General features: G+C 44.5%; 1 protein-coding gene across 6 annotated transcripts in view; it reads right to left on the bottom strand.

The window, feature by feature from the left end:
- Positions 1–347: 347 nt before the first annotated feature.
- Positions 348–27,899, bottom strand: part of LOC112244901 (probable C-mannosyltransferase DPY19L3) — a 45,388-nt gene continuing 17,836 nt past the window's right edge. For 5 of the 6 annotated variants that reach the window (XM_024412767.2, XM_024412772.2, XM_024412770.2 and 2 more), the window contains exons 4-19: positions 22,485–22,575; positions 20,239–20,360; positions 19,987–20,132; positions 19,557–19,680; positions 19,209–19,343; positions 17,825–17,956; positions 17,553–17,654; positions 15,960–16,033; positions 12,539–12,697; positions 11,444–11,572; positions 10,793–10,904; positions 10,451–10,507; positions 10,089–10,171; positions 6,156–6,288; positions 4,895–5,053; positions 348–4,156 (exon numbers count right to left, since the gene is read on the bottom strand). In XM_024412767.2, coding sequence (XP_024268535.1) covers positions 3,944–4,156; positions 4,895–5,053; positions 6,156–6,288; positions 10,089–10,171; positions 10,451–10,507; positions 10,793–10,904; positions 11,444–11,572; positions 12,539–12,697; positions 15,960–16,033; positions 17,553–17,654; positions 17,825–17,956; positions 19,209–19,343; positions 19,557–19,680; positions 19,987–20,132; positions 20,239–20,360; positions 22,485–22,575 — 1,971 coding nt within the window. In that variant the 3' untranslated portion in view covers positions 348–3,943. Of the gene's footprint in view, positions 4,157–4,894; positions 5,054–6,155; positions 6,289–10,088; positions 10,172–10,450; positions 10,508–10,792; positions 10,905–11,443; positions 11,573–12,538; positions 12,698–15,959; positions 16,034–17,552; positions 17,655–17,824; positions 17,957–19,208; positions 19,344–19,556; positions 19,681–19,986; positions 20,133–20,238; positions 20,361–22,484; positions 22,576–27,219; positions 27,864–27,899 lie in introns of those variants that run through there. The other variant, XM_024412766.2, reaches the window with a different exon arrangement.

Genomic DNA, 27,899 nt, shown 5'->3' with positions numbered 1-27,899 from the left:
AGCCACGTGCAACATGCACACGCCGTCTCAATGAAAAGTCTGGTGTTTGACTAGCCACGTGCAACATGCACACGCAGTCACAATGAAAAGTCTGGTGTTTGACGAGCCACGTGCAACATGCACACGCAGTCTCAATGAAAAGTCTGGTGTTTGCCGAGCCACGTGCAACATGCACACGCAGTCTCAATGAAAAGTCTGGTGTTTGACTAGCCACGTGCAACATGCACACGCAGTCTCAAATGAAAAGTCTGGTGTTTGACTAGCCACGTGCAACATGCACACGCAGTCTCATTGAAAAGTCTGGTGTTTGACGAGCCACGTGCAACATGCACACGCAGTCTCAATGAAAAGTCTGGTGTTTGACTAGCCACGTGCAACATGCACACGCAGTCTCAATGAAAAGTCTGGTGTTTGACTAGCCACGTGCAACATGCACACGCAGTCTCAATGAAAAGTCTGGTGTTTGACTAGCCACGTGCAACATGCACACGCAGTCTCAATGAAAAGTCTGGTGTTTGACTAGCCACGTGCAACATGCACACGCAGTCTCAATGAAAAGTCTGGTGTTTGACTAGCCACGTGCAACATGCACACGCAGTCTCAATGAAAAGTCTGGTGTTTGACTAGCCACGTGCAACATGCCCACGCAGTCTCAATGAAAAGTCTGGTGTTTGACTAGCCACGTGCAACATGCACACGCAGTCTCAATGAAAAGTCTGGTGTTTGACTAGCCACGTGCAACATGCACACGCAGTCTCAATGAAAAGTCTGGTGTTTGACTAGCCACGTGCAACATGCACACGCAGTCTCAATGAAAAGTCTGGTGTTTGACTAGCCACGTGCAACATGCACACGCAGTCTCATTGAAAAGTCTGGTGTTTGACGAGCCACGTGCAACATGCACACGCAGTCTCAATGAAAAGTCTGGTGTTTGACTAGCCACGTGCAACATGCACACGCAGTCTCAATGAAAAGTCTGGTGTTTGACGAGCCACGTGCAACATGCACACGCAGTCTCAATGAAAAGTCTGGTGTTTGACTAGCCACGTGCAACATGCACACGCAGTCTCAATGAAAAGTCTGGTGTTTGACTAGCCACGTGCAACATGCACACGCAGTCTCAATGAAAAGTCTGGTGTTTGACTAGCCACGTGCAACATGCACACGCAGTCTCAATGAAAAGTCTGGTGTTTGACTAGCCACGTGCAACATGCACACGCAGTCTCAATGAAAAGTCTGGTGTTTGACGATCCACGTGCAACATGCACACGCAGTCTCAATGAAAAGTCTGGTGTTTGACTAGCCACGTGCAACATGCACACGCAGTCTCAATGAAAAGTCTGTTGTTTGACTAGCCACGTGCAACATGCACACGCAGTCTCAATGAAAAGTCTGGTGTTTGACTAGCCACGTGCAACATGCACACGCAGTCTCAATGAAAAGTCTGTTGTTTGACTAGCCACGTGCAACATGCACACGCAGTCTCAATGAAAAGTCTGTTGTTTGACTAGCCACGTGCAACATGCACATGCAGTCTCAATGAAAAGTCTGGTGTTTGACTAGCCACGTGCAACATGCACACGCAGTCTCAATGAAAAGTCTGGTGTTTGACTAGCCACGTGCAACATGCACACGCAGTCTCAATGAAAAGTCTGGTGTTTGACTAGCCACGTGCAACATGCACACGCAGTCTCAATGAAAAGTCTGGTGTTTGACTAGCCACGTGCAACATGCACACGCAGTCTCATTGAAATGTCTGGTGTTTGACTAGCCACGTGCAACATGCACACGCAGTCTCAATGAAAAGTCTGGTGTTTGACTAGCCACGTGCAACATGCACACGCAGTCTCAATGAAAAGTCTGTTGTTTGACTAGCCACGTGCAACATGCACATGCAGTCTCAATGAAAAGTCTGGTGTTTGACTAGCCACGTGCAACATGCACACGCAGTCTCAATGAAAAGTCTGGTGTTTGACTAACCACGTGCAACATGCACACGCAGTCTCAATGAAAAGTCTGGTGTTTGACTAGCCACGTGCAACATGCACACGCAGTCTCAATGAAAAGTCTGGTGTTTGACTAGCCACGTGCAACATGCACATGCAGTCTCAATGAAAAGTCTGGTGTTTGACTAGCCACGTGCAACATGCACACGCAGTCTCATTGAAAAGTCTGGTGTTTGACTAGCCACGTGCAACATGCACACGCAGTCTCAATGAAAAGTCTGGTGTTTGACTAGCCACGTGCAACATGCACACGCAGTCTCAATGAAAAGTCTGGTGTTTGACTAGCAACGTGCAACATGCAGTTTGGTAGACGGACAAGCAATATCCCCCGTGGTAGTACGGATGAAGCCTGAGCTGGAATGGGAAAGTAACTGAAGCTGGCTAGCTTTAGTTAACCCTGAGTAGATCTACTGTAGCTTGCGTCGTTGTATACCCCTCTGGTCTTTGTAGTTGAATCTGTGCCTGAAATTCAATTCTTGACTGAGGGACCTTGTATGGGGGACAGAGGAAGGGGTAGCCATTCAAAAAATAATGTCAACCCCTATTATTTCCCATGTAACTTGTGATTTGTTAAGCCAAATGTTACCAACAAACTAATTTAGGCAAAACAAAGGGGGTGCATACTTATATTCAACAACTTTATTTTAGTCATTTAATGTTTAGTCATCTGTATACATTTTATTATTTAAATTCTTTTCACTTTGACGTTGTGTATTTTGTGTAAATCCATGACGAGGAAATTACAATTAAATCTATTTCAATCCCACTTTGTAGCCCACCGACGGGAAACAAAATCCAAGGCTGAATACCTCTGATACCCACGGTATGTTAGCCAGTCCTACATAGACCAGTTGCCCTGAATATGTTAACCATTCACCTAATTCAACATTGACCAGTGGTCATGGTTTACCCACAATGCAGTCCTTCTACATAATACTGTATGATTCTGTGGTGTTGGGTTGGGAGCGAATAGACACAGTTAATACATGATTTGCTCTAACATTTGCTCATTTAAAAAAAATACTGTCGGTTTAAATGACCAATGCATCTTAAACTGAATTATTAATAAATATGAAAATGAAGAATGTCAATGCTCAAAACCATTACATTAGTATGCACTTATTAGGCAAACATAATGAAATTACTTCTCCCTCGTAAAATGTATTATTTGCCAACTCCTAAATTAAACATCCAATTTCAATGCAACGGAATGAACAAGCAAATACTCTTCACAGTGATAGGACTGTTAATGCATTACAATGAGAATGCCACTTCCCCTTGATACACCACAACTGACAACCTATGCAGAACTTTTGTGTTTCTGTGAGAGAGTATCAAAAGAGGAGTCCTCATTAACAAGTGGAGACGAGCCATGGCACGGTTTAAAAACAAGGAAATGGCACAGGGTGCAGCTGTGCAGTCAGGCTGCAGCCCCAGCCACCAAAGAGACCAGACTGGTCCTCGCAATAATTACCCCCACTGCTCTAGCTTTCAATCAGCTCCCTCTCAAAGGTCCCTCTCCTCTTTCTTCTCTGCTCTGCCTTTAGTCTGGGTGAAAGCGAGAGAGAGCCGTGAATGTTGTTGTGATGTGCCGTCATCTCTCCTCTCCTGTTTAAACATGAGCTTCCTGACACAAAGCCCTGGTTTGATATGCATGTGCTCATCTGCTCGCCCACCACAATCAGACGCTGCTCAAATCAGCGCCGTGTCAGCCGGCCGTGATTACCTGCCTCTGGCTGCCGTGGCGCAGGGAGGGATGGAAGGAGGGAGGGAGAGTGTAGCCATGGTTCCAGATGAAGTCGAGTAGACCAGAGAGCAGGGAGCACAGAGCAGTCATCAGGTTATCAACATGGAAGGGAGCAGGAGGCTGAGACGGAGACTGGGGAGCTTCTGGATATGGGTGGGCGGGGGTTGTTTATGGGGTCCCCAGGGTCTTATTACTGGGTTTTATCCTCCATGGCCACTGGCTCTCTGTCGGACTTGGCTCTCTTCTTGCCCCTCTTCAGCTTATAGACGTGGAAGGTCTTGTTTTGGAAAACGCGGGTGAAGAGGGCGGTGTAGGCAGGGCCGTCTGTCTTGATGGACTCACAGAAGCGAGGGTGGGTGGCGTGGACCAAGTCTGGGTCGTTGTCCCCAGGGCCATCCATGATCTAATCCAAAATCACATTAGATGCATTCAACATTAGATGCATTCAAATAGTACCCTTGAGTTAGATTTGTACCACAAGGATCCAGGGAATTCAATAATTGACAACAACAACAAAAATAATATGTTTTTGTGATTCTCTCAATAAAAATGTCTGAGTTGCGCCAATCACTACGCGATGTGGATGTGGGGTTCACATGCAGTGAAATATTACTAACCCCACATTCACCACTCGGGAAGGATGAGACGGTATACAAGGCAAACATGCCTCCAGAAACCCAAATAACCAGTGACTCATTTATTCCTAGCATCAAAAGCGGGAGGAGAGAAAATACATCTTTCAACCAGCGGTGATACGCAGATCAGAGGAGGATGAATATCCAGACCCGATGCTGCCTGTAATTGAGCCCTTTCAAAGCAATCATACTTTGATGTGTCTATGATTGACAGAGACTGACGGCCAACATGTGATTTAGAGAGAGCACATGCAAACACACACACGCCCCAAAACAGCCCTTACCCATCCCAATCTCACAAACACCCAAATAATCTATCCCTCACTCCCTTTCTCTCACACTGGAGCAATCCAATCAATATTCCTCCTATCAGCTCTCAAAAAAAGATATTTTAACCAAACAATCTGTCTCCTGTTCAAACAAACGCATGTCAAAACACTCATACATTCGTGAAAGAGCTGGCATCACGTCACAGAATCCCAACCCCTGCCAGAAACGACACCTACATGTCCGTTGGCCAGATCCAGCAGGTCTCGGAGCCTGCAGCCCCGGCCATGCCTCCTCTCGTAGCAGATGCTGTCCTCCATCACCACGAAATCAGCCCCCGCCGCGTGCAGGATCCCGTGGACCTCCTCTGGGGATTGCTGGGCGTAGATCTGATACACCTGAAATGATCAGGAGGAGAGAAACACACCCAGGGGATAATACACACACACACACACACACACACACCTGTAAACATGGAGGACAACACAGCACAACACAGGGCTCAGATAGACACAGACACACACATAGGCAGGCATGACTTATTGATAGAGAGTTGGTTATGAGAGACCTTGTGATGAGTGTTAACAGTGGGCTGTGCTGGTGCTGGGGGCTGACCCCTCTGTGGCGCTGAGTGGCAGACAGACGCACAGCAGGGTGGTGTGGAGGGAGCATTCCGCTCACGTCCCCCAGGCAGAGCCAGAGCCCCCGAACCTGAGGAGCGAGCCCTCCCCTCCCCTCTCCCTCCCACAGCTGCAGAGCTTCATTAGTCAGAGCTCTGCCTGCAGAGCTTCGTGAGGCACTGCCGCACAGCACAGCATCACACGCCGTAGAGCACCACCCACAGAGTGGCAGAACGCTCTGTACCCAGCCATCCAGCAGCCGTGCACCATCTCCTCTCCTGTCTGCCTGCCTCCCCCTCACCTAGCCCCACGCGCTGCACTGTCTAACGAGCTTTAGCGACGGTTCACACCACCACAATTCATCTATGCATCTGACAAATTCTACTTGCCATCCCTGGGAGAGATGAAAACATGGCGTTGTCTGGCTGATAAAGTCGCATGCTTCTGTTAAACTGAGGGGAAAGCCAGACAGGAAATATAAGTGACTGATAGCATGCTCTCATGCTGAGGTTTATGGGACTCCATTTCCCCGGCCGCGGTCGACGTCCCCTCCATGCTAATATCACAGCACAGGTATATGGAAGTGGTGTCCTCTCCTTGATAGCATCATCACCCGAGTGAGGGTCATGCCTTCTGAGTTCCATTACAAGTGTGGAGACGACTTGAACACGGCCCTCTTCTTTTCCACGTGGACAGTTTAATTCCCTGGTTGGACTGACATTTTAAATGGAATTGACCCCCAAAACCCTGGTCATCACATATTTACAGGTGTGCCGTTTTCTTTATGTTACTCTCCTCTCAGGTCAGGTCTTGTGTAGACATACTTTTTTTTTTTAAGTATAGAAGTAGGAAAAGGATAAAAAAAGGGGATTTGTTTTACCTGTTTGGTCCTCTCTCTCAGAGCTCGGTCTTCATAGTGTGGGTGGTTAGTCAGGACTCTCCCTGTGCACAGTTTGATCCCAGCTAGCAGCTGCATGCTGCCAGCAAACACCGCCTTCTTGGGGGTCTTCGAGCTGGAAGACGAGGAAGAAGATATCGGCGTTTACCCTGCTGTATGCTACACGGCGGGCCATGACGCGTGCGAGCATTATCCACCACAGAAGATGTTAACATGCTGTAGAGCCGCTGCCTTTGTGCATTAAACTAAATGGGAATTGCGGTTGGTTAATCGTGACTCAGTAGCAGGCTAGTACAATACTGATGTCTGTACTTGTACACTGCAGGTATTCTTCACTCAATGCCATCAAGTTCTTTTACAATAACCTTTGCAGACGTAAAATGTGTTTCTTCTTCACAGCTACAATGACACTTTTTAAAATAATTGTATTTATTAAAAGAACAAATACTGTACACGCCAGCTGAAAGTTTTACGGAGGAACAACTTCAAGGAGAGATTCTAAGGCTAGTGAAAGGACAGCCTTCTAAGGCTGCTCGGAACAGAACATTGACCTCGGACAAATAAAGCATGTTTATCTTTCTTTCACAAAGGAATCTCTCTCCAGGCGTTTCTAGAGAGGTGGTGAGTGAGGACTCACAGGAAGGACGAAGCCCAGTGTGGAATGTTTTACATTAGTACAGCCTAGAGAGCCTGACTAAGTAGAGCCTTGTTGTTACCACAGCCCAACCTTGGCCTTCTCATAACACTGATCTCCGCTCATCGACACAGTGACTGCACACACCTGAGAGCTCCTCTGACCAAGCTACACAACTTGGGGGCATTTAAAAATATATATATATATATAACACGAACTACAACACAGAGAACAGAACAATCGTTATGTTTACAATCTGGGCTATGTACGCTCTCCCTCAACCCGGCAAGTCTGATTGCATGGATACACTCATGTGGAGAGAGAGCGCACGTTTCCACTCACAGCACCAATTTCCAGTAACAATTATATTGGTGGTAATTGTTGGTAACAACTGAGGAATCAGGTAATTTCAAGCAGAAACAAGCAGCACAGTGTGTGCATAGTTGGTTGAGAACCACCTGTCGAGCTGTTGTTCAGGTATTTCACAAATCAAAGTAGGCAGTCGAGAACGGCACAAAAGAGCACAAGAAAGTGTTTGCTCAAACACACACGGGTAGAATTGAATTATTTCAGTTTAATTCCCTGAATTAAATTATTTCAGTTTCATTCCCTGGTGGAGGAGCCATTGTATTATCTATATTAGAAAAGGAAATCAAATCACTCTCTAACTCGGTAAGAGATCATAGCAGAGCCTTTTCCACAGCAGCTATTATTTCCTCCATTCCTCATGTTGATTTGCCGTTCAAATCCACATTACAGAAAAAAGGGGGATAGACTGAGACACCCCCCACTAGGAACATCAGCAGCTTGCGGGGCTAATCGCCAGCCACCCTGGGCTGTGTGTGATGAGGTGATGGGGCTGACCTCTGACATGCTCTTCCGGGTCACTTCCTCCTCTCCGGGGGAGTGTGTGTTTAATTACTGCATATTCAAGTGGGATTCCTGAGACCTCAGCTGATTTCTATTTCATTTCAGATGTATATTCTGGTAGCAAAATGCCTGCCGCCCCAGTGACATTACAAAAACGTATTAATGTGGTTAATAGTGGGTGGAGGAGGACACGGATGGTGACTAAGCGTGAAATTGGTATGCATGAATGTGCCTGTGCGTTACTTCTGCTACATGCAGAGGTGGGACTATGTCATGCAGTAAATTAACAGCATTGTACACCTGTTGATGCACACTTTAAAGTGGTAGTGCTGCCGGGCAGAGAGAGAACAGATAGGTGGAAAGTTTCAGTGTCTACCAATCAGAGGCTGGAGGAGGAGGACAGCCTAGTAATGTCTACACAGTACGAGTCCAAGAGAGGCAGGTATGGGAGGGAGGGGGATGCTAACAGCTCCGAGATGCTAACGGCTGGGATTTGTAGGGAGCTCAGGTACGGCAGAGATGGAGATAGAAACAGAGATGGGCCTGTCACGTCCATCCTAAGATCCTACAGCTCCGCTCATCCTATCTGACTGGTCGATCTGCTCTGCTCCCAGCTAGAAGAGACGGATCACCACAGATATCGGCTGTTACACCAACCAGCCACTATAATGGCCAATTCAACCGCCACAGAGTTCGGAGACTGAGTGGAGGGTGATGATGATTGATTGACTGACTGATCGGTTGAGAGAGGGAGGGTTGGCAAAATTTCATTATAAGCAATTTCACAGTGGGCGAAGATACAAGCTTTCTATCGATAATATCCTGAGGAGGGGAATAACTGTGGTTCATACGAGGATAGACAGAGTTTTACTTACTGCTACTGACATCCTCTGGAGACTATGTATAATAAGGGGAAAACTTCTAATTTGGACAAATTATAAGGAAGGGAAAAGTCAAGCTGACAGAACGACAATTAGCAAAGAGATGAAAGTAGAGGATACGAGAGTGTGAAAAGACACGAAGAAATCCACAGTTTGCAGCGTGAAAACGTCCTCTTTGTTCCAGTAGTGAACCCAAATCACAGCCGCTCTTACAGCGACAGAAGTTTCCCTGGGAAAACAAAAGCGTCATTTGTCTTCATTACTCAAAAACAAGGCAACATTCTGAAATAACGCAGCTTTCCAGAATCAAAGGATGGCCTGACAATATTAACCACCGAACAAAAGGGGGGAAATGAATTGCATGGCAGCCAATGCTCTAAATGATAAGGGTGTCTGTGATGACGGTGCCTCACAACGCTGTCCAAGACAGTAATGACAAGGCACCAGCACAACTTAAAAAGGGCACCATCAAGGGTGGAACCAGCAAAGTCAAGAGAGAGAAATGATCAAGCATATTCACACACAATGACGAGCTACCACGGACTTCTGAATGTGCATCTGGCATGAGGGAGCTGGAGGGACCCACAACTACAGACTCGGCTTTAAAAAAGAAACCGTCAGCAAACCAGTTTCATCAAGGAAGTCCAGGCTGCCAGAAGAGCTGCTAGACAAACCATGATGCCCACGAATGTATTGATGTTTCAGCAGGAGTACATCAGTATTCAGGAGCTGTACGTTGTGTTGCTTCTTCTTCTCTCCTTAATGTCTTTTGATTAAATCTCCTGAACTCTTCAGATTTGTTACAATGTAACTATTTTTAAAAAGCGCCCATGGATACATGGTATGTTCAAGTACATTCCCCGGCAAGATTACCATTACAAACCAATAAGTACTTCATGTAAATACTGTGAATGAGACAGAAATATATTTTTCCTGGTTTTATTTTGCTCACATTCCCTCTGAATTTGTGATAATCTACAAAGAAGATCAGCTTTGCTATGCCCGAGTCTCATGAAACACGATCACCGCTTAACTCTTTCATGTTAAATGTAATTAGCGCATGGCAAGAGGCTTAATGCGCCAGCACCAGTGAAGGTAACTCGACACGCTAATCCTCCGAGCAAATTGGATTTTCTCTGGAGGCAGAGAGCCTGTGTTATTTCACAGAGTCTTTTTAAGGTCTGTCCTCCCAAGTCAGTCTCTCTCAGAGCCAAGGAGCCACGCCAAATTCCCCTCCATCTCCGATCACATCAGGACTGATTGGCTTGATAAAACCCTACCACAGGGGCCTGGGCCACGGGCTGAACCACTGCCAACAGCTGGGTCCTCTCCAGACCGCCATTACTTATTCATGCGCCACAGCTCACCAAATCTACATTTCACATAAACAAATGCAGTCACAGGCAACGATGGTGGAACTTGGATCTGTGGAACAAAAGCTAACCTGATTTGCGTTTGTTTTGACATCTACGCACGTGTGCATGTATGTCTGTGCGCACATTTAAAGCAGAAACACATCGGATTTTATACCTAATCCAGGTCATCAGCTCAACGGTGTCAGGGTCGTAGAATTCTCTCAGTTCTGATACTTCCGTCATCAGTTTGGGCCAGAACTGCAGAGAAATGGCATGAAGAAAACGACTCTAAATAACCAAACTCCACAGAAACAGATCAGCTCACAATAATCACTTCCATATAAACCAAACACATCCCAGTGACTGCCAATGTCTCTGTACAGTTGATAGAGAGAGCCAAAGTCCTTAACACACTAGTCACCAGCCGGTTGCTGCTTCCATTTTTAACTCCAATTCAGTTCACAGTTACTGCAATCTCTGTGGGTGAGAAAATATTGTACTGTAAATTGTGATGAAATAGCAAGGCAAATGTCTCACCTTGTAATATAGAAAACACAGAATGACAAGTGGAAGCGTGTACCTGATCAGCCTCAGCTGCAAAACGAGAGAGAAAATTACCAGGGTGAACATTACAATCCGTTGTGATATTTAGTTTCTCTGTACAGACATGTTGGTGTTAAGTTGGTTGTTACCACATTGCCACCTACTGGATGAGGTTGTAACTGCCCAGCACAGTATAAGCGAGCTACCATTCCAATGTGTTCCTACTGCCTCAGTGTAGGACAGGACCATCTCATGGTGGAATGCAGAACCTGCTAACAGGTACTGTGCTCATGCTTCTGTAAAAGAAACCTTAGGGGTCGGAGCTGTTGCCTTTACCTTTGTTTTAGTGTTACAGTGAATCATGTTAAGGCAGAGGGACCACAGCTCCTTGCCACAAACGCCATAGGCAGCAAAGGCACACATATGGCCAGTCCACAGATATTTCATTCTGGAGAGAGAAGAACAGTGTCTTTAAAAAGATCAGAACAACCTTATTTAAACTTTTTTTCCTTAACTTTGCAAAATGTACTTTGCATTGCCAGGATATTATCAGCAGCATTCTCCTCATATTACGGGGGCAGCAAAATAAACATCACAAATTGGAAATGGTGTGTAATCAAAACATTTGACAGATAAGGAAAGAGCGGTTTGGAGAGAGCAAGAGTGGAGAGAGAGAAAACGAAAGACCTGGGGAGGGCCACTCAGACAGAGGACAGATGGGCAGATTAAACAGAAAGAATAAAGAGAGAGAGAGAGAGAGAGAGAGAGAGAGAGAGAGAGAGAGAGAGAGAGAGAGAGAGAGAGAGAGAGAGAGAGAGAGAGAGAGAGAGAGAAAGAGAGAGAGAGAGAGAGAAAGAGAGAGAGAAAGAGAGAGAGAGAGAGAGAGAGAGAGAGAGAGAGAGAGATAAAGAAAGTAGATGTTGGTTATTCAGCATAATTCCAGACCTGTCGGGAGAGATATCATCTTGAACAAGCAGCGGAGCTCACCTCATGGTGCCGAGCGCCAGGAGGCCGAAGAAGACGGTGTGTAACAGATTGTAGGCGACATCTGCCCGCATACAGATCGGCCGCGCCTCACATCGGCCTTTCGGCGGCCGCCCGACCACTGAAGAATCACTGAGAATAACATTGATGCATAATACATAAAGGCGAGGGCTGGAGACATTAGGCAGATTATTCAGTTTGTCTTTCGCTCTCCTCCAAAAGGTTAACTGGTGTATCTGAAATGAGCCTGTAATGATTAGCTTGTGCGAGGGTTGAGTGCCTGGGGGTCCAGACTGGGTTCTGATAACTGGAATGAGAACAGGACAAAAGGATAGGAGCGGGATTCTCTCTCTCTCTCTCATCAAACAGGGACGGAACCACACAGACGTGACATGCTCAGATACTCACAGGGCCTTAGGGAGAGGACTCAGAGGATTGTTGTGATGCTGCCTGCCACCCACTACCTCAATACGTTCTATTAGGTCTCCACACAGCTGGAGAATTACGGAACTAACTGACAGCGGTGGCATACGAGTGGCTAAAACATTGTTATATGTGCAAAGACTGTGGTTGAGTAGTAAGTGGGCTCTAAGTACATACTGTACTACGACCCTAGAGACTGGCGTTCAACCCCTGGGTGGTGTTCATCCCTCCTACGGTGTCTCCTCCTCGTCTACCTCCCCGTCAGTTGCTAAACCATCTAAAGAAAGCACATACAAACTCAAAAAGGAGGAGATCCTCTTCACTAATTATTAAAAATGAATGAATGAATGACTAATTCAAAATAATAATGATGTCATAGATGTGTGGGCTACCAACAAGCAACCTCCTGAACTCTACTCTATCTCAGTGTTTTGAAGCCAGACAAGACAGGCCTCAGCATGACAGATGGTGAAGGAATTTAAAGGAAACAGAATGAAGAAAATAAATGACAACACAACAAAAAATGTGGATAAGCGTTGTAATATGCACATGGGATTAAGGCTGATGGCGCTTGGAAGCCAGAGACCCGTTATGTACGGGCCATGACTCAACCATATGTGGGCTGTGTCCGAACGTCACTCGCAGTCCACAGCCACGGGAGGATATCCAACTTACCAGAGGTTGGCCAGTGTTACCAGCGCCAGCATCACCAGGAGCACAATCAGGGTGACGAGGTAAGGGTATGCCAGCAGAGTGCCAGCCAAGCGGTCAAACGTGTCCAAGGGAAGCAGCCCAAAGGCTTCCTCACAAAGGTACAGACTGGCATCGAAATCTCTGAGAGAGAAAGACACAGAGGGAGAAAGACAGACATAAAGAAAGACACACACACATGAAGAAAGAGAGAGAGAGAGAGACAAAGACACAGAGAGAGAGAGAAAGAGAGAGAAAGAAAGAGAGAAAAAGAAAGACAGAGAAAAGAGAAGAAGAGAAGAGAGAGAAAAAGAGACAAAGACACAGAGAGAGAGAGAAAGAGAGAGAAAGAGAGACAAAGAAAGAGAGAGAAGAAAGAGAGAGAAAGAAAGAGAGAAAAGAGACAAAGACACAGAGAGAGAGAGAAAGAGAGAGAGAGAGACAAAGACACAGAGAGAGAGAGAAAGAGAGAAGAGAGAGACAAAGACACAGAGAGAGAGAGAGAAAGAGAGAGAAAGAAAGAGAGAAAAAGAGACAAAGACACAGAGAGAGAGAGAAAGAGAGAGAGAGAGAGACAAAGAGAGAGAGAGAGAAAGAGAGAGACAGAGAGAGAGAGAGAGACAAAGACACAGAGAGAGAGAGAGAAAGAGAGAGAAAGAGAGAGAGACAAAGACACAGAGAGAGAGAGAAAGAAAGACAGAGACACAGAGAGAGAGAGAGAGAAAGAGAGAGACAAGAGAGAGAGAGAGAGAAAAAGACACAGAGAGAGAGAGAGAGAGAGAAAGACACAGAGGGAGAAAGACAGAAGACAGAAAGACACACACACATGAAGAGAGAGAGAGAGAGAGACAAGACACAGAGAGAGAGAGAAAGAAAGAGAAAAAGAGAAAAAGAAAGACAAGAAAGAAAGACAGATACACAGAGAGAGAAAGAGAGAGAAAGAAAGAGAGAAAAAGAAAGACAGAGAAAGAAAGACAGATACACAGAGAGAGAGAGAGAGAGAAAGAAACAGAGAGAAAAAGAAAGACAGAGAAAGAAAGACAGATACACAGAGAGAGAGAGAGAGAAAAGAAAGAGAGAAAAAGAAAAGAAAGAAAGACAGATACACAGAGAGAGAGAGAGAGAGAGAGAGAGACAAAGACACACAGAGAGAGAGAGAAAGAGAGAGAAAGAAAGAGGAAAAGACAGAGAAAGAAAGAAAGACAGATACACAGAAAAGAGAGAGAGAGAGAGACAAAGACACAGAGAGAGAGAGAAAGAGAGAGAAAGAAAGAGAGAAAAAGAAAGAAAGAAAGAAAGACAGATACACAGAGAGAGAGAGAGAGAGAAAGAAAGAGAGAAAAGAAAGACAGAGAAAGAAAGACAGATACACAGAAAGAGAGAGAAGAGAAAGAGAAAAGAAGAGAAAGAAAGACAGATACACAGAGAGAGAGAAAGAGAGAAAGAAAGAGAAAAAGACAGAGAAAGAAAGACAGATACACAGAGAGAGAGAGAGAGAGAGAAAGAGAGAAAAGACAGAGAAAGAAAGACAGATACACAGAGAGAGAGAGAGAAAGAGAAAAAGACAGAGAAAGAAAGACAGATACACAGAGAGAGAGAGAGAAAAAGAGAGAAAAAGACAGAGAAAGAAAGACAGATACACAGAGAGAGAGAGAGAAGAGAGAAAGAAAGAGAAAAAGACAGAGAAAGAAAGACAGATACACAGAGAGAGAGAGAGAAAGAGAAAAAGACAGAGAAAGAAAGACAGATACACAGAGAGAGAGAGAGAAAGAGAGAAAAAGAAAAAGACAGATACAGAGAGAGAGAGAAAGAGAGAAAGAAAGAGAAAAAGACAGAGAAAGAAAGAAAGACAGACACAGAGAGAGAGAGAGAGAGAGAGAAAGAAAGAGAAAAAAGAAAGAAGAGAAAGAAAGACAGATACACAGAGAGAGAGAGAGAGAGAGAGAAAGAAAGAGAAAAAGAAAGACAGAGAAAGAAAGACAGATACACAGAGAGAGAGAGAAAGAGAGAGAGAGAGAGACAAAGACACAGAGAGAGAGAGAAAGAGAGAGAAAGACACAGAGGGAGAAAGACAGACATAAAGAAAGACACACACACATGAAGAAAGAGAGAGAGAGAGAGACAAAGACACAGAGAGAGAGAGAAAGAGAGAGAAAGAAAGAGAGAAAAAGAAAGACAGAGAAAGAAAGACAGATACACAGAGAGAGAGAGAAAGAGAAAAAGACAGAGAAAGAAAGACAGATACACAGAGAGAGAGAGAGAGAGAGAAAGAAAGAGAAAAAGACAGAGAAAGAAAGAAAGACAGATACACAGAGAGAGAGAGAAAAGAAAAAGACAGAGAAAGAAAGACAGATACACAGAGAGAGAGAGAGAAAGAGAAAAGACAGAGAAAGAAAGACAGATACACAGAGAGAGAGAGAGAAAGAGAGAAAAAGAAAGACAGAGAAAGAAAGACAGATACACAGAGAGAGAGAGAAAGAGAGAAAGAAAGAGAAAAAGACAGAGAAAGAAAGACAGATACACAGAGAGAGAGAGAGAAAGAGAGAAAAAGAAAGACAGAGAAAGAAAGACAGATACACAGAGAGAGAGAGAAAGAGAAAAAGACAGAGAAAGAAAGACAGATACACAGAGAGAGAGAGAGAGAGAGAAAGAAAGAGAAAAAGACAGAGAAAGAAAGAAAGACAGATACACAGAGAGAGAGAAAGAGAGAAATAGAAAGAGAGAAAGAGAGAGCGAGAAATAGAAATAGAAAGAGAGAAAGAGAGAGAAAAAGACAGAAAGAAAGAGAGAAAGACAGATACACAGAGAGAGAGAAAGAGAGAAATAGAAAGAGAGAAAGAGAGAGCGAGAAATAGAAATAGAAAGAGAGAAAGAGAGAGAAAAAGACAGAAAGAAAGAGAGAAAGACAGATACACAGAGAGAGAGAAAGAGAAAGAAAGAGAGACAGATACACAGAGAGAGAGAGAAAGAGAGAAATAGAAAGAGAGAAAGAGAGAGAAAAAGACAGAAAGAAAGAGAGAAAGACAGATACACAGAGAGAGAGAGAGAAAGAGAGAGAAAGAAAGAGAGAAAAAGAAAAAGACAGAGAAAGAAAGAAAGACAGATACACAGAGAGAGAGAGAGAAAGAGAGAAATAGAAAGAGAGAAAGAGAGAGAGAAAAATACAGAAAGAGAGAGAGAGATATTGGCAAGCTCTTGTAACACTGGCTTTAAGTATTGACATAGTTGTTTCCCTCAGTTTGCTGTAAACTTCATCTGAAATACCACAGCACATTTCCTCTGTGTGTATAAATGACATTTAATATGCGATCAATGAAAGGGGGTTTTATCATCTCAGGATTCTACACTAAATAAGTGTCAGTTAGTGAATAATTAAAACACGATGAAGGAACTCAGTGTATACTACCTGGTAGGGCCCAAGCCAAATTTGGACTTTATGAATTTAAAGATGTGTTCGTCAGATCGGAGCTGCAACGCTTGCTGTACAAACATGAAGATACACAAGGGAAAGAGATAAGGGCAGGTTATGCATGTCTGAGTCAACATGAAACAGCCAGACATTTAAAAACAACATTCCTTAGAGGCAAGTTAACATAAAGTACATTACAGACTCATAGTTATTCCCATGTACATGTCAGTTATATGCTGTATTTTGAAACAGCTGGATATAGAGAACCTGTCAACATTTTGGACACCTTCTCATCAAGGGTTTTTCTTTATTTGTACTATTAAGTACATTGTAGAATAATAGTGAAGACATCAAAACTGTAAATTAACATGTATGTAATCATGTAGTGACCAAAAAAGTGTTAAATCAAAATAGATTTGAGATTCTTCAAAGTAGCCAGTCTTTGCCTTGATTACAGCTTTGCACACTCTTGGCATTCTCTCAGCCAGCTTCATGAGGTAGTCACCTGGGATACATTTAAATTAACAGGTGTGCTTTGTTAAAAGTTCATTTGTGGGATTTCTTTCCTTCTTAATGCATTTGTGCCAATCTGTTGTGCTGTGACAAGGTAGGGGTGGTATACAGAAGATAGCCCAATTTGGTAAAAGACCCAGAGTTACCTCTGCTACAGAGGATAAGTTCATTAAAGTTACCAGCCTCAGAAATTGCAGCCCAAATAAATGCTTCAGTGAGTTCAAGTAACAGATACATCTCAACATCAACTGTTCAGTGGAGACTGTGTGAATCAGGCCTTCATAGTCAAATTCCTATTTGAATTTATGAATCCAGGCTGTGTAAGGGCTAATTGACCAAGAATGTCATGGAGTGCTGCATCAGATGACCTGGCCTCCACAATCACCCGACATCAACCCAATTGAGATGGTTTGGCATGAGTTGGACCGCAGAGTGAAGGAAAGGAACTCCTTCAAGACGGTTGGAAAAGCATTCCAGGTGTAGCTGGTTGAGAGAATGCCAAGAGTGTACACATTTATTTATTTAACAAGGCAAGTCTGTTAAGAACAAATTCATATTTACAATGACGGCCTACCCAGGCCAAACCCGGACGATGCCGGGCCAACTGTGCGCCGCCCTATGGGACTCCCAATCACGGCAGGATGTGATACAGCCTGGATTCGAACCAAGGTAGTAGTAGTGGGACCTGTAGTGACCTGTACTGATGCGCTACTCGGCATCCTCCTGGACTTACCTGGACATCAGGGTGGCTACTTTGAAGAATATAAAATCTAAAATATATTTTGGTATGTTTAACACTTTTTTGTTACTAGATGATCCCATGTGTTAATGTCATAGTTTTGATGTCTTCACTATTATTCTACAATGTAGAAAACAGTAAAAATAAAGAAAAACCCTGGAATGAGTAGGTGTCTCCAAACCTTTGACTGGTACTGTAAATGTTTTCACGATGTCCTCCTGACTTCTGTGTGCCTTTCTCCTGGCTTCTCCACAGCTCATAACACACATAGACGACTTATTATTCATTCCTGGTGACAGGAGGAGGGAGGAGGATGTAGTACAAGTCTCAGGGCTCACCTTGGCTAAATAATTAATAGTGAATGTTAGTGCAAGGACGAGGACGGTGTGAAGGAGCAGCTTTCCCAGCCGCGCTGCGAGACCTCCAGTCTTCAGCCCTCTCTCCATGGAACACAAAGACAAAGAGCATTCAAAAATACAAAACAGTATATCAGTGTGTCATGACCACTGATATTGCACTTGTATATTGCACTTGTATATCAAGACTGTAAAACAAACCAGTCAAATCCCTGGGGTTTCAAGAGGAACATACGGTATGTGTTTGGTCTCACCTGGAAGTGCTTGACAAAGAGAGCGGCCACAATGAAGCTGAGAGCCAGAGAGCCTAGGATCATGGAGTTACAGAACTGCAGCAGCCACACGGACAGCAGGCTGCTTACCTGGACTAGGTACAGGCAGGTCACCTGGAGAGAGAGGTACCGGTAATAACATATGCCATTTAGCAGACACTTTTGTCCAAAGCGACTAACAGTCCTGTGTGCATACATACATTTTACGTATGGGTGGTCCCGGGAATAGAACTCACTACCCTGGCATTATGAGCACCCTGCTCTACGAACTGAGCTACAAAGTCCATACCCTGGCTCAGCCCTAACCATATTCTCAAAGATTTGGCATGGGCCCTCAGATCCTCAAAAAGTTCTACAGCTGCACCATGAGAGCATCTTGACTGGCTGCATCACCGCTTGGTATGGCAACTGCTTGGCATCGGACCATACGGCGCTACAGAGTGTAGTGCGTACAGCCCTGTACATCACTGGGGCCGAGCTCCCAGCCATCCAGGACCTCTATACCAGGCGGTGTCAGAGGAAGCTCCTAAGAATTGTCGAAGACTCCAGTCTCCCAAGTCATAGACTGTGCTCTCTACTACCGCACGGCAAGCGGTACCGGGAGCACCAAGTCTGGGACCAAAAAGCTCCTGAACAGCTTCTACCCCCAAGCCATAACACTGCTGAACAGTTCATCAAATGGCCACCCTGACTATTTGCATTGTCACCCTTTTTTTGTGGCACTGAATCTCTTGCACTGGATCTATGCAAACTCAATGGACTCTACCCACCGTTACACTGACACTCCAACCACACACACACACACACACACACACACACACACACACACACACACACACACACACACACACACACACACACACACACACACACACACACACACACACACACACACACACACACACACACACACACACACACACTGCTGTTACTCTGTTTTTTATCTATCCTGATTGCCTAGTCACTTTTACCCCAATCCACATGAACATATTACCTCAAATACCTCGTACCCCTGCACATTGACTCGGTACCAGAACTCCTTGTATATACTATTGTTTTTATTTTAATTTTAACTCTGCATTGTTGGGAAAGGGCTCACAAGTAAGCATTTCACAGAAAAGTCTACACGTTTTATTTGGCATGTAAAATTGTATTTGAACCATAAACATAACCATAAACCTAACCATAAACCTAGCTTCATGTGCACATCCCGGCTCAACTCTAACCCTCAATTGTGATTGCCTTAGCTGCCATCTACAGGGAACGTGGTCTCTCTATCATCACACACAGGTCCTTAATCTGTGACGGATTGAATCTCGGCCCAGGAACAAAATAATACAACACACACACATATATATATATATACCTGTTCTGTGGAGATGAGGTCCAGACAGTCCAGGGTGAAGATGATGAGAGCCTGAACCAGCAGGATGAACTGATTAAACTGCCAGGTGAGGCAGAAACACAACGTGGCCAGGAACATCAGCCACAACACCACCTTCTGCTCACAGGAAAGGAGTGGACGGACAACACAGATCCCATTAGAACCAGCCACTAGACCTCAAAACAACTTAAAAGACACTTAGTTTGATAGTGATTCATTGTCTATTTCCACAGATGTTTCTCTTCATTCTCCTATTCTGGTCTAATTGTACGCGTGTAGAGAACAGAGGAGATGATGGTGTCCTCTGCTAGGTGATAGGTGACTGTCTACCTGCTGGATGGGTTTGAGGTGAGGCCTCAGGTAGCAAGTGATGGCAGCTATCTGGAGAGCGAAGAAGGGCAGGGACCAGTTCTCCCTGAGCGAGATGGTGAACTCCACCCGCGTTGTGTCCACTCTGGAACACAACCACAGAGCACCACCATTTAATTGTCCATTCAGGTCTTAGGTCGAAGTGGGCATTTTAGGATTGGCCTTGTGACAGCTTGCAGTAGGACATCAAGTTTGTCCAGTAGCTATAATTGTATAACCTGTGATCGAGTCCATTTCTGCTCTCTTGCCAACAACTCCTTATGGACTTGAGTCATGTTTAGCTTGAGAATGACAACGGAGCAGGCAAAATGCACCAACAGATCTGGGACCAGGCTAATACGTCTAGCCTTTCAATGAATCATTAGTTGGGTGTGCATGATGAGACGTATACCTGTTGAGGATGTACCAGACTCCAGTGAGAGCCCCTGCTAGCCAGGAACCACTGAGCAGCCAGCTGGTGATGAACAGGGCTATGACATACACCGCTTGGAGGGAAAACACGGTGTAGATGTAGAAATACACTGGCTCCAGGTAGGCCTGAAACAAACACACACACACCATGAAATAATGACCAATCATCTTATCAATCATCTCCATTATTATTTGAAATGCCTCGTTAGTAGATGTGGGCTCTCTGTGTTACCTGTATGGGTAGAATCCTATAGAGAACACCTAGGAACACCTCCTGATAGATGTTCATGCGTCGCAGGAGGTTGATGGTTCTCTTGGATTCAGTGGCATTATCATTGATGAGCTCTGAAAGACCTGATCGCATACAGACAGAAATGAGGTTCATTCTTAAAAGTAACTGTCCCGTGTTTCCAGATTTCTATGAATGATGACCTATAATTAATTACAATAGAAGTGAAATAGTTCTCCTGACAAAAAAAAAAAATATATATATATATATATATGGTACTTTGGTATGTTAAAAGGCAGCTTTTCTGTGTTGGAATGGTATAGGTGTACACTAACACTAACTACAGGACAAAGTGGTGAGGAGGAGGAGTCCAACGTGCCCAGAAGTGACTTCCCCATTCATTTTCTGGATTCGGGTTCAATCGAACATCACTTGAAGCTTTGTTTCACTATTGACAGTGACAGCTGATTTCGGGATTGTATATCGATTCGCTCTCCTGAAATATTTGTCATCTGATGTATGTGTTTCAGTCTCTGAATTGTTCAAACTTTTGGCCGCCAGCTCCTGATATCAGGGCATAATAAAAAAACTACAATTTGTGCCCTGAACTAGCGTAGTGCACATGTGCGCCCAGCTATATCCTGTACCAGGCTCGTTTCCCCGGTTTTCCCTGGCTAAACTAGCTGAAGTACGCTACTAGTTTTTGTCCTCATTGCCAAACACTGCAACCCCAACTTCAAAACGTCTTTGCTAGTTATACGTACAATCATGTAAACTAAGTAATTAGCTGGAAAGAAACTTGAAACTGATTTATTGTTTTGTTGAATAGTCATGACTGGTTTGAGCTACCTGTTGTACGGATCCAAGTTCAATTTTGAGATCCACTGGCATCATTGGCGTAGGGTTAGCTGGATGTTTCTGACTGGTCTTGGAACCGTGACAATGGGCAGCCTCTCCCTGCTTGGCTCAATGGGATATGTAGTGATTTCGCCATCACAGCCATATATGCATACAGTCTTGTACCCTTCACCTTTTTTTAAAGGACTGTCGTATTTGTTGATTAAATCTGACTTTCTTAGTATAATGAGTAATCCAGGAATGTCACAAGATAATTGACAAGAAAACTAGAGAAAAATCACAACTCTACAGAGTGCCAATGGCTACAGTGAATGGCTAAATTACTTCGGACACCAATGGCCAGGGGAGCTCCTTCTCCTAACTACTCTATGGTGTAGGTGTAAACCGGTCATTCAAAATATGAACGTAAGTAGACTACTGATTGGCCAGCTTGTCATCATCCTTTAAGAGGAAATAGCAAGCATTTTTCAGGAACGGTCTAACTTTTAAAAAGTGAGATTTTCACTGGACAGTAACTTGTCAGCAACTCATTCAAAAATAAAATAGGATGTAACTTCTCCAGTGTTACAGGATCTGAGATACTAATGCCACATTTAGGATCTCACATAAACTCTGCTGAGTCATAATGCTGGGATAAGATCACTCTAACTTGGGCAGATGGAGTCATGTAAACAAAATGTGATCATGTGTCCAGTCTGCTGGGCAAGAGCGTTATTGAATTACATTTGGTTTCAGCAAACAGTACCTCGAAAATAGCAATAAAGATCTGAGGTTTCACTCCAGCCCTGGCAATATCATCACAACTTTGAGTATGCCTTTGATTAGAGCCAGGCAAAAATGACTGAGCAATATCCATGCATAAATACAACAGCACCCCATCCTGAGAGGTCCCTGTTAAAAGATTAAAGTATGACTAAGGTCACTTACAATGCCATTTGCCATTTCATTGTCTCCATTTTAACTAGCGTTGTTACCATGGTTACATAACAAGCCATTGGTCAAATACCTCTCCCATTACATAATGATGAAGGGACCCGACCAGACAGACGTGTGGACCGAGGGGTATGCCAATGCCCTCTGTCTCGCTATTTAAGGACCTTAATTTCGGCAAACGCTGCATAATTAAAACAGAGGGAATTCATTTGATGAGGGCGATAAGACGACTGTCCGGTTTCAGAGCGAAGGAAATGTTCGAAAAGTGAATGGGCTCATTTCCAGGGCATTGAGTTCGGAAAGAGCACTTGTGACCATAAAAGGTTATGATTCTCAGTGGCCTCTGTGTTCTTTCCCCTGAGATGACCAGTAGAATATCCTGAGGGGAATGTGGGAGTAGGAGGGGCTAAGCCTATATCTACTGTGGCGTGCAGGGAGTAACGGTCATCGTACCATACCTTGCTGTATGGAGGGAGCTCTCAACATCTGTTTATAGTAGGAGTAGTACAGGCCACATTCTGTCCGAAAGGAGATTTCACGCTCAACTTCCTGAAATATAAGTAGAGATGGAAATACATTTACAAAACATGAAACAATATAAAAAAACAAAAGATGAGTTATTCATATGGAAAACAGGTACAGCACATTTTCAAAGTATTTTTCCACATTTTGTTATGGTTACAGCCTTATTCTAAAATTGATTAAATACACCCTCCCACCACCATCAATCTAAACATAATACCCCACAAAAACAGGTTTTTAGAATAGAAAATAAAGAACTGAAATATCCCATTTAAAGTCAAGGGGTCTGAATACTTTCCGAATGCACTGTGTATGGCAAAACTTTACAGAAAAATGTTCAATGCATGTACAGCCGTTAATACCGTCGGGGTCATAAACATTTAGACTATAATAGACAGGTGCAGTAAAAATGTTTGGTTAAGAATGAGAAAGTGCAATATAACGTCCTCCCCTGAGACATCGTGCTGGATACTCAACATTACTGATGTCCTGTGGGAAATGACAGGTAGTATGAGACCTGCAAATGGATGCACACGGGAAGGACATAAAAGAGATTACGCCTCTTTAGAAGCTTCTAGAATTCAAAAAAAAAAAAACTGAAAACATGTAACCACAATACAGCCACTCCAACATTTGCTAAATTGAATTTGAACATTGAAACAATCTCCAGTGATCACATAGTAATGGAAATACTGGGAGTCGGGATGACAGACATGAGACAGCCTAGTTAAATAAATGTTAAATAAAATACATTTGAAAAAAGACAGGCAGGGAGCTTCTCTTTTTTTCCCCAGACAGTGGAAATCATGAATCAGCATCATGATTATGATTATATACAAAGAAATAGCAATAGAGTGATTGTGTTAGCTGAGTGGTTTGCTAGCTCCTCTGAATAACAGTGTCCTGAAGAGAGAGCCCATTTTCTTTGCCAGCTGAAATCAAGCATCATCAGCTCCATGTTATGGATGTATCCAAATAAATGTCACTAGAAAACAGCTTAAACAAACGAAAATGCAGCTACTTTGCTGTAACTATGGCTACACTCTTTGACTTGACTGTACATTTGCCGTAGTTTGCTAGCTAGCAAGCAAAGGATAAGAACGTTGCCAGCCAATATGGCAACTGAACCGATAGAACAAACAACCAGCAGGCTTGAGTAGCAACCCTAGATTTGTGTCAGGACTATATCTTGTGGAAGGAAGAAATAGTATGAATAAATTCATCAAAATGAAATTTGAAGGAAAATATGTACAATTATTATTTGAATATGTTGGTAACCCGTTGTATAAAAGTGATACTGCCTTCAGAGCCGGTGTTTGGGGGGATATATTGGCACCATTGGCCAGCCTTCGACTTCGTCTCAGGCCTAACAACACAGGTGCCAATATATCTCCCAAGCACCGGATTTTCAAATCCAAATCCAAATCAAAATCCAATTTTATTTGTCACATACACATGGTTAGCAGATGTTAATGCGAGTGTAGCGAAATGCTTGTGCTTCTAGTTCCGACAATGCAGTAATAACGAACAAGTAATCTAACTAACAATTCCAAAAAAAAAAACTACTGTCTTATACACAGTGTAAGGGGATAAAGAATATGTACATAAGGATATATGAATGAGTGATGGTACAGAGCAGCATAGGCAAGATACGGTAGATGATATCGAGTACAGTATATACATATGAGATGAGTATGTAAACCAAGTGGCATAGTTAAAGTGGCTAGTGATACATGTATTACATAAGGATGCAGTCGATGATATAGAGTACAGTATCTACGTATGCATATGAGATGAATAATGTAGGGTAAGTAACATTATATAAGGTAGCATTGTTTAAAGTGGCTAGTGATATATTTACATCATTTCCCATCAATTCCCATTATTAAAGTGGCTGGAGTAGAGTCAGTGTCATTGACAGTGTGTTGGCAGCAGCCACTCAATGTTAGTGGTGGCTGTTTAACAGTCTGATGGCCTTGAGATAGAAGCTGTTTTTCAGTCTCTCAGTCCCAGCTTTGATGCACCTGTACTGACCTCGCCTTCTGGATGACAGCGGGGTGAACAGGCAGTGGCTCGGGTGGTTGATGTCCTTGATGATCTTTATGGCCTTCCTGTAGCATCGGGTGGTGTAGGTGTCCTGGAGGGCAGGTAGTTTTCCCCGGTGATGCGTTGTGCAGACCTCACTACCCTCTGGAGAGCCTTACGGTTGAGGGCGGTGCAGTTGCCATACCAGGCGGTGATACAGCCCGCCAGGATGCTCTCGATTGTGCATCTGTAGAAGTTTGTGAGTGCTTTTGGTGACAAGCCGAATTTCTTCAGCCTCCTGAGGTTGAAGAGGCGCTGCTGCGCCTTCCTCACGATGCTGTCTGTGTGAGTGGACCAATTCAGTTTGTCTGTGATGTGTATGCCGAGGAACTTAAAACTTGCTACCCTCTCCACTACTGTTCCATCGATGTGGATGGGGGTGTTCCCTCTGCTGTTTCCTGAAGTCCATAATCATCTCCTTAGTTTTGTTGACGTTGAGTGTGAGGTTATTTTCCTGACACCACACTCCGAGGGCCCTCACCTCCTCCTTGTAGGCCGTCTCGTCGTTGTTGGTAATCAAGCCTACCACTGTTGTGTCGTCCGCAAACTTGATGATTGAGTTGGAGGCGTGCATGGCCACGCAGTCGTGGGTGAACAGGGAGTACAGGAGAGGGCTCAGAATGCACCCTTGTGGGGCCCCAGTGTTGAGGATCAGCGGGGAGGAGATGTTGTTGCCTACCCTCACCACCTGGGGGCGGCCCGTCAGGAAGTCCAGAACCCAGTTGCACAGGGCGGGGTCGAGACCCAGGGTCTCGAGCTTGATGACGAGCTTGGAGGGTACTATGGTGTTGAATGCTGAGCTGTAGTCGATGAACAGCATTCTCACATAGGTATTCCTCTTGTCCAGATGGGTTAGGGCAGTGTGCAGTGTGGTTGAGATTGCATCGTCTGTGGACCTATTTGGGCGGTAAGCAAATTGGAGTGGGTCTAGGGTGTCAGGTAGGGTGGAGGTGATATGGTCCTTGACTAGTCTCTCAAAGCACTTCATGATGACGGATGTGAGTGCTACGAGGCGGTAGTCGTTTAGCTCAGTTACCTTAGCTTTCTTGGGAACAGGAACAATGGTGGCCCTCTTGAAGCATGTGGGAACAGCAGACTGGTATAGGGATTGATTGAATATGTCCGTAAACACACCGGCCAGCTGGTCTGCGCATGCTCTGAGGGCGCGGCTGGGGACGCCGTCTGGGCCTGCAGCCTTGCGAGGGTTAACACGTTTAAATGTCTTACTCACTTCGGCTGCAGTGAAGGAGAGACTGCATGTTTTCGTTGCAGGCCGTGTCAGTGGCACTGTATTGTCCTCAAAGCGGGCAAAAAGTTATTTAGTCTGCCTGGGAGCAAGACATCCTGGTCCGTGACTGGGCTGGGTTTCTTCCTGTAGTCCGTGATTGACTGTAGACCCTGCCACATGCCTCTTGTGTCTGAGCCGTTGAATTGAGATTCTACTTTGTCTCTGTACTGGCGCTTAGCTTGTTTGATAGCCTTGCGGAGGGAATAGCTGCACTGTTTGTATTCAGCCATGTTACCAGACACCTTGCCCTGATTAAAAGCAGTGGTTCGTGCCTTCAGTTTCACACGAATGCTGCCATCAATCCAAGGTTTCTGGTTAGGGAATGTTTTAATCGTTGCTATGGGAACGACATCTTCAACGGACGTTCTAATGAACTCGCACACCGAATCAGCGTATTCGTCAATGTTGTTGTCTGACGCAATACGAAACATCTCCCAGTCCACGTGATGGAAGCAGTCTTGGAGTGTGGAGTCAGCTTGGTCGGACCAGCGTTGGACAGACCTCAGCGTGGGAGCTTCTTGTTTTAGTTTCTGTCTGTAGGCAGGGATCAACAAAATGGAGTCGTGGTCAGCTTTTCCGAAAGGGGGGCGGGCGGGGCAGGGCCTTATATGCGTCGCGGAAGTTAGAGTAACAATGATCCAAGGTCTTTCCACCCCTGGTTGCGCAATCGATATGCTGATAAAATTTAGGGAGTCTTGTTTTCAGATTAGCCTTGTTAAAATCCCCAGCTACAATGAATGCAGCCTCCGGATAAATCGTTTCCAGTTTGCAGAGAGTTAAATAAAGTTCGTTCAGAGCCATCAATGTGTCTGCTTGGGGGGGATATATACGGCTGTGATTATAATCGAAGAGAATTCTCTTGGTAGATAATGCGGTCTACATTTGATTGTGAGGAATTCTAAATCAGGTGAACAGAAGGATTTGAGTTCCTGTATGTTTCTTTCATCACACCATGTCACGTTAGTCATAAGGCATACGCCCCCCGCCCCTCTTCTTACCAGAAAGATGTTTGTTTCTGTCGGCGCGGCGCGATGCTTTTCTGGCATTATCACTTAAATAAATGGTACCGCAGTCGAGTATCTGACCAAATCGAGCGTCTAACCACATTTCACAATATTTTAGTTCTGGGTTAACAAAGATTATCTTGCCAATGACCATTTCTTCAACAGTTTAATATTTTAAAGAATGTTAAGCTGTATTGCAAGTACTTTCCAGAAAGGGCAACATCATCCCATTATACAAAAGGGGTGTACCGTGCTCCCTGTCAGGGTTGATGACATCAGCAGAGCACAGCTTACCTTGAGGTGAGAAAACCACAGCAGGTTCTCATGTATGGAGTAAACACACCAGGCATGAGCCAGCCCAGTCAGCACAGCCAATACCAACCCTGCTGCTATGACAACAGTCTGCCAAGGCCACAGAGGTGGAATGCTCAGACGGTACCAACTCTGGGAATCTCTCCCAGAGTCTTCTCTTTCACTGACCCTTAAACTCCCTCTTGCTCCACCACAACTTTCAGCAGACACATCATCTTGAGAGATGCCCCAGTAACTTGCCAGCTTGCGCAGTCCTCTCTTGCGTATTTCCATGTCTGGAGGCAGGGTTTCTCATGCACGTCTTGTCTCTAACATCCAGCAGTCACCCACTGATGAGAAAGTACCCAGGTGGAGTCACGATAAGAACCTCTCCACGTGACCAAGGTTTACACCCAAGCGCACTCCTCTCACGGTCCAGCAAACAGTCTGAGAAAAACAGGCCACTCTCTCTGTTTCTTTTTTCCCCAGTCACTCTTTTTTTAACTGCCCAACATATCTAATAACCAGTTGATAAAAAGAAAAGAAAAAAAGAAAGCAATCAGATTAGTTTTACAAGGCCATTAAAAGCAAAGCCATCTGCAGCGAACACGTCTGAGGGACCAGCTCGGGTCCGTGATCTGGAAGACAACTGAAATTGCCGGATAGGGAAGGAGAAACTAACC

This window comes from Oncorhynchus tshawytscha, linkage group LG12, assembly GCF_018296145.1.
Source record: "Oncorhynchus tshawytscha isolate Ot180627B linkage group LG12, Otsh_v2.0, whole genome shotgun sequence".
In the NCBI taxonomy this organism is placed as follows: Eukaryota; Metazoa; Chordata; class Actinopteri; order Salmoniformes; family Salmonidae; genus Oncorhynchus; species Oncorhynchus tshawytscha.
The sequence above is the reverse complement of the archived record's forward strand: the minus strand, read 5'-3'. Positions and strand labels throughout refer to the sequence as shown.